This window comes from Nematolebias whitei, chromosome 2, assembly GCF_014905685.2.
Source record: "Nematolebias whitei isolate Nwh7 chromosome 2, NemWhi1, whole genome shotgun sequence".
NCBI classification, from domain to species: Eukaryota; Metazoa; Chordata; class Actinopteri; order Cyprinodontiformes; family Rivulidae; genus Nematolebias; species Nematolebias whitei.
This window is the reverse complement of record NC_056499.1, coordinates 40,712,320-40,725,634: the sequence shown is the minus strand read 5'-3', so window position 1 is coordinate 40,725,634 and position 13,315 is coordinate 40,712,320. Positions and strand designations below refer to the sequence as shown.

The following is a 13,315-nucleotide window of genomic DNA, read 5'->3' as shown; positions in this document are numbered from 1 at the left end:
GTGCAGAAAACGAACCCAAACCTTTAGTTTCGACTGCGACTGCCAGTTCGAGGAATATTGCTGTCTAAATGTGACTTGTTATTGCCTAAATTATGCTGTGACAGCAGGTGATTGCTGATATGGATATAGTTATTGTTCATGGTGGCTTCTGAATATTGTTCCAAATGCCTCAATAGACCAGCTGTGACGTCTGTAATCTGGGGGGGGGGGGGGGGGGGGGGGGCATTTCTAACCTTTATTAATGTTTTCAGATCTAGAGGACCCCTATTCACCTTTCTTCTCCTTAGCTGATATGTTTGTGTATATGTTTGTTTGTCCTTAAAATCGTTTACACAAGTCTTCACCAAATATATTTATGTGGCTACAATTAAAAATTAATGAAACTGGATGTTGAGTTCTAGTGAATGTAATTTTATCTTTCAATAAAAGTTGTTAATTTGTGGCGTATAAAAGTCTTCATTTGATTCATTTGGCAGCGTACATGAGTGGTGAACAGGTCACTTTGGCTCTACAGTGTACCTTCATTAGATATATAATCATTAGTGATCCCTTCATTTCAGTGCAATAAATATAACAAATAGAATCTGTATCCAAAATATAAATGTGGGTAACTTACAATGAGCTTAGGCCTGTTCCAATTAACATGTGCCACTTTCAGACAGTCTTTTTTCTTATTTTTCTTCTTTAAAAAATCCACGTTCTAAAATTCCACCAAACAGCAGAAACTGTGTGTGGCTGAGTTTCTCTTGAGGGAGTTTTGGTCGTACAAGTCTTTTAATGTTAACGGTGTTCTGGAAAGTTGTTCATTTGAATGTTGTCCCCTTGGAGTGCTGGGTTGTAGTAGGCTGAGCCACCCACGTTCAAGTCCAACGGTTCACAGTTGTCTAATCTGAGAACTGGAAATGAAAAAAGAAATCACAGTCAAAATTTCTTGTGAAAGGTTATCAGGGATGTATCTTAGCAAAACACACCCCTTTAAGAAAATCCAAAAAACTGGATTACATTTTTGTTGTTGTTGTTCAGTAGTTTTTTAACATTAAATACCAAGAAGAAGAAAAAAGATGTGTAAAAAGTAAATAAAGACAGAAAACATTGTTTTATACATCTTATAAACCCAAATTGTATTCACAGTGGACTTCTGTAAACCTATCAAATGCGAAAATTAAGAAATGCTACCATTTTGGGGGAGGGAAATAAAATTTATGGCATCAATATGTCACAAAATAGTGGAGAGAGGAGCAACAAAGATTGTAAAAGTGAGTGATATGTATGAGAAACAACTACAGAAGCATTTTGCAATGAACTAAACTAAATCGCAACAAGTCAGTAAGAAGACTGGGGATAAATAGAATATTTTAGAGAGGCTAACTCTCTCAGAAGTAAAGATGGCCACCATGGTTCACTATTTTACAGCCTCCCACAGCCCACACAATTGCATCAAATCCATCCATCCATTATCTTTATCCGCTTCTTCCTTTACGAATCACAGAGGTCACTGGTGCCCATATCCAGCAGTCACTGTTCGAGAGGCGGAGGACACCCTGGACAGGTCTCCAGTCCATCACAGGGACACATAGAGACAACCAACCATTTGCTCTCTCACTCACACCTAGAGACAATTTAGAGTTACCACTCAGTCTAACATGCATGTTTTTGGTCTGTGGGAGTAAACCGGAGTACCCGGAGAAAACCCACGCATGTACGGAGAGAACATGCAAACTCCACCTAGAAAGGTTCCTGGCTGGGATTTGATCCAGCAAAATACTTGCTCAGAGGCAGCAATTCTACCAGTTGTGCCATCATGCCATACCTAGACTAAATGAGATGCTGCTCTTGAACCCTTTGGAGAACACAAACTTATCCTCTCTTTGTAAAGGTAAGACCTCAACAGTTGAGTATGTTTTAATAATACCCTGAATTAAATTGTCTCCGGACACCATAAATTGACCCAGTTGGTAAAAAAAGCTGTCAATCAAAAGGGGTGGGCCTACGCAGCCATTTGGTACTTCAAGTCTAAGTCTTCAAGCCTGCAGGCCGGCCACCTCCAAAGTGTTTGATATTTGTTGTGCTTTATATCCCATTGTGAATAAAATGTGGGTTTATTAAAATTAAAGATACTTATATTCGTTATAGTTTATGTTTTACATAATGTTCCAGCGTTTTCATCCCTGGGGTTGTATCTCTTATTTTGAACTGCTGCAGTGTTTCCATACCTATAGCCATACAGAGACAATGCAACACTTTATTGATATATTTACAGGAAACTTTGGAGCAGGGGCTATTATTGTAGGGATTCAGCAGTAATAAGTAATCTGCCTTCTCCTGTTCATGTTCCATTTTGGTCTATCATAAAAAAATCAATAAAAAAGCTTTTTCTGTTTGGTTTTTATTTTCCTCTTGAATGTTTGCAATTACTACTAATACAACAGCTTTAAAAAAATGAACTTATAGTAAATTGCAGAGACGTGACATTTTTGGATCATCGTCTGCCCATATTGTTTTTAATTCACTATGACTCTACATGGTTACATCATTGTTACACATAATTTAATGTTACAATACATTCTATTGCCATGAATGGTCATTACTTTTAGGTGAAACTTTTACCCATTTTTTCCCCATGAAATTTTGCTTATTGTAAACGCTTGTTCAAGATACCACTTGAGCAAAGTTGTGCAGCAGCATCATAAAAATCGCTATACTGCAGTTCAAAGTAGTGCACGATCGATCTTCCAATCTCAGTCCACTGCCAACAAAAATGACTTGTCACCACCCCCAAAATTTCTATATCTGTGTGTCTGAGGGAAAAAATACAGTCTGCTATCTTGTGTTCGATTAATTCCAGTTGGAGCTTTACAGAAAAGTTAAATATAAGGAGGCTAAGGGGAATTGACAGTCTCTTTTTCCCTCATGACAGAATGAGATAAAATGTTAGCTATTATAGTACATGATGCTATTTCACATGGTGAGGTTAGCTCATTATGGTGAGGTTACCTTATTAAAGCAGGAAGAGTTATGTATAGCTCCAGCCTGCAGCCAGTTACAGTACAGACCAGAGGCAATAAAAGCTGCCAACCAGCACATCTAAAGCTCTCTCATAAACTGATGTTAATTTGCTTTCTATCATGTGTACTAACAATGCTGAACTTGTGGAAAATGATAAGTGATTAAGCACAAAGTCGAGAGTAATTCTGCACTGTTATGGAACCATAGCTGAGGTGTGCAACAAATCAAATTTTACCAACAGTTCATGCTCAACCAAAATTGAATCTTTATTTTCAAAAATAAATTTGTTCTGGCTAAGATTTTGGAAAGCAGGACTGATGCCAAGGGGGCCTTTAGTAAGATCTATACACTACTCAGTTCATATCATGATACTCCCTTAAATTGAAATAGGAAACAGACCTGGAGGAATCCATATCAGAGTCAATCTAGAGAAAGATCATTAAGAACATTTACTCATACTCAATCTGCCTGAGACATGCTGTCATTCAATTCAAGGTGGTGCACCAGTTGCACTGGTTCAAAGACAAGTTGTCCAAGATCAAAGCCAACTTGGACCCCATATGTAATCATTGTAAACAAACTCCAGCTACACTCCTGCATACATTCTGAACCTGTCCTAAACTGCAGACCTTATGGCAAATCTATTTTTGATACCTTCTCTGGGATATGAGGAAAAACTGTTCACCCATCACCGTTCATGTCACTGTTTGGGGTGGTCTCTGTGGATATGTTCTTCAGCAAGTATGAGAAGGATGCGATTGCTTTCGGCTCTATCCTGGCCAGAAGACTGGTTTTATGCAATTGGAAGGACGCCCCAGCATATGTACACTGGATAAGAGAGCTAATGTATCAAATCCATCTATAGTAAGATATACCCTGAAGGTTTCTGTTAAAAGATTTTGGGACATGTGGCAGCCTTTTATGTTGTATGTGGAAAATGTCATTGCCTGTGTAATTCATTTTAATTCATTTATGTATGTGTGACTGATCTGATGAGGGATGGAAGGGGTGGGAGGGTTTTTTTGTTTTATGTTTTATGTTTTCTTGTCTTGTGTTTTTGAGCACCTCGCTTTATCTCGTAGTCCCTAGAGTTTCCAACAGCAGAATGGGAGGAAGATCTTTCAGTTATCAGGCTCCTCTCTTGTGGAACCAACTTCCAGTTTCTGTCCATGAGACTGACACATTGTCCTGTTTTAAGACTGGACTTAAAACTTTCCTTTTTGATAAATCCTATAATTAGGGTTGGCTTGTCATGCTGTCTTAAGCTTAGACTACTGGAGGACAGACCGACCTAATTTCCTTAAAAGAATTGTTAAAATTGAATAATTTTAATTTGATATTATTTCTATTTTAACATGTGATTCTTGACCTGCCATTGTGTATCTATTCCTACCAAACCCAGCCAGTCGAAGCAGATGGCCGCTTGTCCTGAGCCTGGTTCTGTTAAAGGTTTCTTCCTCATGAGAGAGTTTTTCCTTTCCACTGTCACCTTCATGCTTGTTCAAGATGAGAGTTCTGTGATGGAGTTAAATTCAAAGCGTCTGCTCCTCAGATAAATAATGTTACATTATTATTTTTATATATGGATGTTTCTGTTCAGTGCCCTGAGACGACTTCTGCTGTGACTTGGTGCTACATAAATAAATTGAATTGAATTGTTCTTTGTGGTTTATACGTTAAAAATGGAAAATTAACAAAAAGACTTTGAATTTAACAAAATTGTTGTCTACAGTCTGTTGTAATAAACCAGATGGAGAATTTCCAAATAAACAACAAAGATTAAAAGAAAACTTTTCAGGAGATGTTTTGGGAGCTAGAATACCTGGGTCTGCAGGGTACTCCTCAACCAGCTTCCTGTGAGTGAACGCTTTCTGGTGCTTCTTCTTCAGGATGATGTATGCCACCACGCCCACACAGGCCGTCGCCGCCGCCGTTCCAAGCACAGCCAGCCAAGCCGCATTCCTCTTACTCCTGTACGGATCTGAATCCAAACCTTCATTAGAAAATAAATAAATGTTGGGTTAGAGTGGGTGGGAAAGACTTATAAATAATTTGTCAATAAATTAATGATTTATTTCAACTCCTGTCTTTGAGGGCTAATTGCAAAATAATTATGGCTGAAAATGTGTTTTCTCTAAATATGTTTGCAGCAGAGGCACTCTCCACAGATATACACATCCTAATTAGTCAGAATTGCAGAATTTACACTGTGATAATTAATGCAATTAACATGCCAAAATCACGATAATTTCTTGAATACATTTGAATAATCTAAGACGGCATGCTGAGTTTATCTTCTAAATAAGATTTACAGGGCCTGAGTGCTACATGTTGGGAATAACTGATTCAAAGTCTTCATGGATGGACAAAGATATAAGCCCAGAGCTTACTGTGAGCAGCACTAAGCATTACAGCACACTGGCTCATTCGGCTTTAAAAAGAGACATATGATGAAACTGGGATAAAACTTTTTTTTTGTATTTTTTTATTTATTTATTTTATTCTAAGTTGCTAGTTTTTAGTCTGTAATGATTTCAGTAAACATCTGCTCAGGCACAGATAATTAGAAAAACAACTTGATAATGTGTGCCTCATTGTGAAACAAACATGAACCTTAATTTTCAAAAGTATTTTGCTCTCTTTGTTCAAAACAAGTAGATAACATATACAGTATATTTAAAACTGACAAATCTGTCTTCAATATTCATTCCCAGATTACATTCTATTTTGATTTAATTTAATTGTATAATATTCTACACAATAAAATAGCTTAAAATTTCTACATTCATAAACAGTTGTTTTAAACACTTTTGTAACAAGCAGAAACAGCCAAAGAATGAAGGAAATTAAAAGGTTGGATGGTTTCTCCAAGCCGAGCGCCTCAGAAACGTCCCTTTAAATGTGTGATTGTAGAATTTAACGCTGTCACTGAAGCAGAATATTGTTCTGATTGTAAATATTAATGATTGTATAGATTCACATGAACTAACACTGACGGGACTAAATCACACATCAGTACCTCGACACACATTTCAGGCTCTGATCAGAACTTTTTAATAAAAATGTCCTTTACATAGAACAACAATGGAGCCCAACAGAAAACAGAACTTGTAGGGATTTAGATTTTTTTTTTTTTTTTTTTTTTTTTTAGGGAAAATGTTTTGAACTGTCAGAAAGGAGTTTTAAATCTTAAATTGTTTAAGAAACTTGTGAAACACAAGATACTGGTTACATGATAGACATTTAAGGTCATACAAGAAACGGTTTGTTTGAAGCTAAAAGTTTATGTATAAGTGTGTATATATATATATATATATATATATATATATATATATATATATATAAGGTTTATAGAAATATATATATTTCTGTTTTCTACTGGCCTGTAAGAAGACAACAAAAATGTTTCTTCTAGTTATTAAGGTCATTCTATCCAACATTTTTCAGTCAGGTCATCTGGACTGTTTCTTTTTTTGTGCTGAAACGTTTTGCTGAATGAATTATTGAGCATGGACTTTGTTGTTTTCAACCAGTTTGACATGACTGTCAACAAGAAAGAGGGCTGGCAATGGAGGAAGGGGCATGACAAGGAGACCATCTTATCACAAGCAGAACTGGTTTGTTCCACTTTGGAGTAAGCTGTTGGGGGAAGAATCAGTTTTGTGTTGTGTGTTTCTTTGACTGATGAAGCCTTCCGGATCGAAGGTGAAATGTTTCAGCACAAAAAAATAAACTGTCCAGATGACCTGACTGAAAAATGTAAACCTGGATTATTGAGCATGGACTTTGTTGAAGGTCATTTTATATTTTGGCTGTGGAAACACTTGTATTCAGCACCTGTCATGCTCTGCTTGCCTATGACTGCAGCAATTACATCTTTATGTTACCCCCAAACTAAAAACATATATTTTAGCCTCTGAAAGTTGCTCAGTAGCTTTTAATACGACACTTGAAATAATGATGAAACCAGTCGGAAATAAACTGTATGTTTGGTTTTTTTCACATCGTTCAGCACAACCTTTAAAGCAACGTTTTTCAGCAGAAGCTGACATTTATGTTTCCTGCGTGTTTTCCTGCAGAGGAGCTGGAACTTCTCGGCTAGTTAGTAAAAATAAGATAAATTGAAAACTTTTTTAACTAAATGCACAGTCTCATCAGCCTTGCTTGCAATACGAAAGCAATGAAAGAATAAATCATAATTTAGTATTACTGTTGTGTAAAAAGTAAACCTCGCTGAAACCATGCAGCAGTAAAGCAGAAACTGCAATGGGATTTTTGACTCTTACTCTGAGCTTGGCTAGTATGTTACATCAGCACCTACACTGATCTGTGGCCACTGTTCTTATTTCAGCTCAAAACATTTGTGCATGGGAGCATTCATTAGTTTTTTTCTGCTGTTTGGTCAGAGATGGTACAAATATCTGCACAATGACAGTCAAGTTGCATCAGTTGTTGTTTGGGAGCTGTCAGTGTGAGTACTGTGTGAATTCTCCCTCCAACAGTATGTGAAAAATGTACTTCAGTGGTTAATGGCTGTAATTTGTGTACATATTTGTGCTTGTGAATAGCAGGTTGGCTGCCTTGAACCACCCCTCTAAAACTGTCTGCTTCAAAAGGATCTGCAGCATCATTACGAAGGGTGTGGTGTGACGCATATACGTCATGAGGACACCATAAAGCTGTCACTTAATGAGAAACAAGGTTTAATATATCTCTTTTTATCACTATAAATACACTTTTTTCCTCAACTTGATACAGTTCATATTTCTTTACCCTAATCACATACTTTTTAATTACTAAACCTCCTCAATATTAACTTGCAGCAGAGTAGAAAAATGACTTTTAAACAAAAATCTGCATCAAAAACTGTGGCCCGGAGAGGAGATATACTTAAATATGCTTCCGTTTGTAACAATTCATCCAGCTGTCCGAATACATTATTTCACTAATAATCTTTTTTCACACCTACAAGAAAAGAAAAATAAACTGACAATTTTGTAACTTGAAACAGTAATCAATAAAGACTCAGGTCAGTTTTACCAGCGTCTGTGGGTCTGTGCTGTTGACAAAGATTGACAACTCTTTTGTAGATAATTAATTGTTTCCCCTTTTTTTCCCGCTTGCTCTCAACGAAGGCGGAAGCTTCCCATCTCGTTCCTGCTTCCCTCCTGCTTTGCTCTTTGTCATGTGAACCCTATCGGAGCCTCTCTTTACATAACTTCCAAATTGTAAATTATGGATCTGGTCAGCTGGTCTCTCAACACAATTGATACATTTTCTCAACAAGAAGACAAGGAAAAGGAGAGCCCTCTTGCCCGATGGGACACTTGCAGCTGGATACACAATGGATTCCTAGGGTAAATGGAAGATTGTGTGTTTGTCAATATTGTCAGTTGAGGATTTAGAAGATGCATACATAATTGGATTTATGATAACAGGATTTCTGCCTTTTGGAGTTGGCGGTTACCTGGCATATCGACAAATGCGGAAAGCGTCAGCAGCTGTTCTGGCCATTGTAAGACTGCCTGGCGTGTGAAGGAATGTGCCGAGCAATAAGCACTCAAGACTCAGATGCTATGTGAGCTGAGCCGTAAGCTGGATGCAATTTCTGAGAATCGCAATGCCACTTGCAGCTCCTGAAACTCGCTGGTGGGAAGGACTCGATCCCAGAGAAGCTACAAGCTCGGCCCAGATGTGTTGACCACAAAATGTGGCTGTTTGAAGCCGCCATTGAGACGTACCAGTAGAACTACGAAGGCAGAAAGAAATCAAGCAGAGACGGCCTGACCCAAAATAATTGTTGTTATCTGAATCTGATTCCACCGTTTGGCCATGAATTGGCCAACTATCTCAAACGCTCCTGGACGGTATGCGAATAAAAAGCTCTGCTCTTTCTCGGAAGGGCTGTACTGAAATGTTATTTCACTGTGCTTTGGTGCAATGACAATAAAGCTGATTCTGATTTTGCGATGACTATTTCTATTGATATTTACGTATCCTCTTCTAGCATCACTGTGAGATAAATTACCTGCTGTATGGATTAAAGATTTGAAAACAGACACCCCTTCATGACCTTTTTTTAAACAACGAAGTCCATGCTCAATAATCCAGGTATACAAATTGTGACATTTTTTAAACAGTTTGAATTTCGCCATCTTGCACGTTAATCAAGTTCGCCCAACAGTTTCAGTCAAGACGAACTACACACAACGATTATGTCATCACTGCATCAGTTAATTGTGCGAAAAAATGGTACAAAACTAATTAATACTTCAATCCACACAGTAGATGGTCAACAAAACAGACAGTGAGTGTAACTTTTAATTCATTGTGAGATGAGATACCTGAGGTGAGCGGGTGTTTTGATTTATTGAGCTCAGAGAAGTCAAAGATAATTGTGAGCTTATATTTAGAAACACTTCCTTTATCTGCATACAACAGTAGGTGTCTTTGTATGGTTTTTGTGTGCATGCTGTGCCTGTCATGGTGACTGTGGGGATTTCTTTTTCTTCTTCTGGGTCGCCCACAGTTTCAGAACGGTTTCCCCACAGTTTATTGCCATCATTTGTTATTGTTATGTCTCACTGTCACATCTGTCTGTGTGATGCAAGTTTTGTTTATCCCAGCCCTACACTAGCTCTTTATGGGTCTTTTCATTGGTACCAAGCTTGCCCACATGTATTTTTCAGTGGAAGTAGCTTTTCGAGGCGCTGCAGAGGCGAAATTGAATTGGAGATTGATTTGCACAAGTGTGTATAAAAGAGGTCTTTTTCACTTCAGTCTCCTCCAAATCTCAAGATCGACACCAAAGGCTAGTCTCACGCTTCTAAACGGAGGTAGAAGCTTCTTTAACCTCGTTCCCTTGCTGCCTTTTCCAGGCCTTTTTCTGTGGCTAAAACAGGGTTTCATTGTCCTGCTGAGAGGACGGCTGTAACAGACCTCTTCTCTCATAGTGGCTACATCGATAAAACCTGAAACTCAATCCAACCTTTGCCTTTGAAAGAGGGAGCATTTGTCCTTTGTCAGTGGGAAAATAGACGCAGCTAAATGTGGGTCGGAGAAAGGGCGGAAAAGCCCAGTGTGTAAAACATACAACAGTGATGAATGTGCTTACGATCAGGGAGTACAGTGTTGCTTTATAACCAAGGTGATCCTTGAAGAATTTAAAGCAGGTTTTTATGTTACAAATCTATTTTTGTCCTACACCATTTTTGAAAGGATAATGTATTTTTTAGTGGGGCTGTGTGAGGTATTTCTGAATGGTTACTGTCAGCCTCCAGCATTCCCTCAGTTTGGAAAAGTTGCAACCAAAAATTATTTTACAGCAACATGATTTACAGCCCCTCTAACATAAAACCCAACATCAACCCATTCCATGTAACTATCTGATGGAAACATGAGGGGATTTAAAAGCCTCAACATAGAATGGGCTTGAACCACATTATTATTAACTGACTTGGAGATGGTTAAGCAATTGATGGTCTCTTCTTAAAAACAACCCTATCCAATTCCCCAGACTATTTATAAAAACAGCACTCAAATCATATTAATTCTTTAATTAAAATTTTCCAAATACACATGATTTTTACTTCCTCCACCACCCCTGGAAGTTGGACTCCAAAAACACTCATAGAACTCTATTTTTCAGACATAAAACTGTATAAAAGAAACTATATTACCTGATTCTTCACCCATGGCTCGTTCTGAGCCATCCACAACTATCCCGCTCCTATTTGCCACCTCAGGTGATTTTGGGACATCTGGGGCAGCAGTTGAGTTTGATCCTGGTATCTCAGAAGGACTGCTTGTATTCTTGTTTATCTGTGGCGCCGTGGTGTTTGGGGCAGCCGTGGTTGGCGCTGCTGTTGGTGGTCCTGTGGTTGGTTTTGCTGTACTTGGTGCAGATGTGGTAGATTCCGTACGGTTTGCTAATCCTTTGTCTGAATCTGGCGTCGTTGGGGGTTGTTTTGTGGTGCCATTCTCTGGAGCCAATGTTGTTGCCTTGAACATGGTGTTGTTATATGAGAGATCTCGAGTACTGGTAGAGTTTTCTGTGGTCATGGTTGAGTTAAATTCCTCTTTAGCTTCTGTCATGTTGGTTTGGCCTGACCTTGTGGCATCTGTTGATTCGTTAGCTGGAGGGATGGTAGCCTCTGGCGATTCTAGTTGCTCAATTGTTCCATTTTCAAACATTGTTTTGTTGGAAATATTCAGATCTTCAGTCTTTTCATTTTCACTCATGTTTGATAGATTCTCCTCTTCTTCTGCATTTTCTGCCATAAATCCAGATGGAATCCCTCCACTGTTGTCATTCCCAGACTCTACGGTGCCTAACTCAGACTCAAACTCTTTATCTTCGGGAGATTGAGTATTTCCGTTTTCCCTCTTTATGGCTGGTTGACGGAGCCAACTTTTATCAATTGTACGTCCAGGAGAGTCAGTAGTACTTTGAAGTGACACCGTATGAAGCACTTGAAAAAGCAGAAGGAAGCATGCTGTGATTTTTAATGTTTCCATTTTTCCTGTTAGGTTCACTCTGAAACACAAGTAAAAGGATGACAACAACATTTTAGGTCATATGCATCATTTTGTAGCCTAAAATATTTCTTGTGTAAAATGATATTTGACATACTTTGCATTGAAAAACTGAGAGCTCAAAGGATCTACTGCACTCACTTCTTTAAAAGATTGCCATTATAGACAGACAGACAGACAGACAGGCAGGCAGGCAGACAGACAGACAGACAGACAGACAGACAGACAGGCAGGTAGGTTGGTAGGTGGTGAGGTTCAATCCCCAGCCATTCCCACATGCCGTGGTGTCTCTGAGCAAGACACGTAATCCCTATTTACTCCCCGAGCACTTACATAGCTGCCAACTGCTCCACCTGGGTGTATTCCAGGTGCGATGGGTTAAATGCAGAGAACTAATTTTGCCATTGTATGGGAACATACAATGATGACAACACATAGCACTTAAAATTAACAGAATTTGTTGCATCATCAAAAATCATTAAGGCTTTTTAGAATACCACCTGGTTATACCGTTTTAAGAGTTAGCCTACATCAGTTTCCTCATAAGAAAAATCAGTTTATTTTTACTGTGTTTTAAAATTGCATTGCTTGTACTGAAGTTGATGTTTGATCCACCAGTGTGGGTCAAATCAAAGGAATCTGGAGACTGCATGACTGTAAAGGGCATGCCCGTGTAAGTCTCATGGGACAGACGAGACCTTGACACAGTCACAAGAAGTGTCTCTTCTCAGTTCAAAGAGGTGTCAAGCAGTGTTGAAATGCTTCTTTGAAGTGTCAAGAGGGAATCTTTTGAAATGACTACAGCATGAATTAGCAATTATTTTGTGTTTCTTCAACAGCACAGACAATGAGCTTCAGGTTGTCAGCTCATCTCTCCCATTTTGTGAATTCCAGAATCTTTTGAAAGCCTTGAAGATGTTTCTTTAACTTGTGACAGAAAAGCACAAAAGTCTTGTCATTAAAATTTACTGGTTCAAGGTCACTGTGGCCATGCAGAAAATAATTTGTAATAAGTGAACGATTGTGGGGCAGCACGGTGGCGCAACTGGTAGAGCTGCTGCCTCTCAGCGAACAGGTCCCTGGTTCAAACCCCGGTCCAGGGGCCTTTCTGGGTGGAGTTTGCATGTTCTCTCCGTGCATGCGTGGGTTTTCTCCGGGTGCTCCGGTTTCCTCCCACAGACCAAAAAACATGCATGTTAGGCTGATTGGTAACTCTAAATTGTCCCTAGGTGTGAGTGAGAGAGTGAATGGTTGTTTGTCTCGTTTGTCTCTATTTGTCCCTGTGATGGACTTGCGACCTGTCCAGGGTGTACCCCGCCCCTCGCACAGTGATTGCTGGACATGGGCACCAGCGACCCCCGTGACCCAAAATGGAATAAGCGTGTAAAGATAATGGATGGATGGATGAACGATTGTGACTATTTATTTCTTTTAGGAATGCAATATAAATTTTATTCAAAATCAAAATTCAGTATTTTTGTATTCTTACCAGTTTTCGAAAACTAAGATACACAAGGATTTAAATAACAACTGAGCTGAAAAGTGCATACAAACCAAGATTTTTTAGACTTTGTTATTTTTGATGAATTCTAATTATTACGCAAGTAATACATTTTAGTTGTACTGTAATTAGCTTTAAATTCATAAGGCCCCGCAGTGAGAACCTTTTAAAGTGTTTCAAGTTTCAAATTATAAGCATCAGAGTTTAGGATGTTCTTGATATTTTAAGTTTCAATTGAATTTTGGAAGATATATATATATATATATATATATA

The 13,315-nt window shown here is 38.5% G+C and overlaps 1 protein-coding gene across 1 annotated transcript in view; it reads right to left on the bottom strand.

The window, feature by feature from the left end:
- Positions 1-212: 212 nt before the first annotated feature.
- Positions 213-13,315, bottom strand: part of muc15 (mucin 15, cell surface associated) — a 19,386-nt gene continuing 6,283 nt past the window's right edge. The window contains exons 2-4 of the mRNA XM_037697686.1: positions 10,686-11,542; positions 4,829-4,999; positions 213-896 (exon numbers count right to left, since the gene is read on the bottom strand). Coding sequence (XP_037553614.1) covers positions 781-896; positions 4,829-4,999; positions 10,686-11,523 — 1,125 coding nt within the window. The 5' untranslated portion in view covers positions 11,524-11,542 and the 3' untranslated portion in view covers positions 213-780. The remainder of the gene's footprint in view (positions 897-4,828; positions 5,000-10,685; positions 11,543-13,315) is intronic.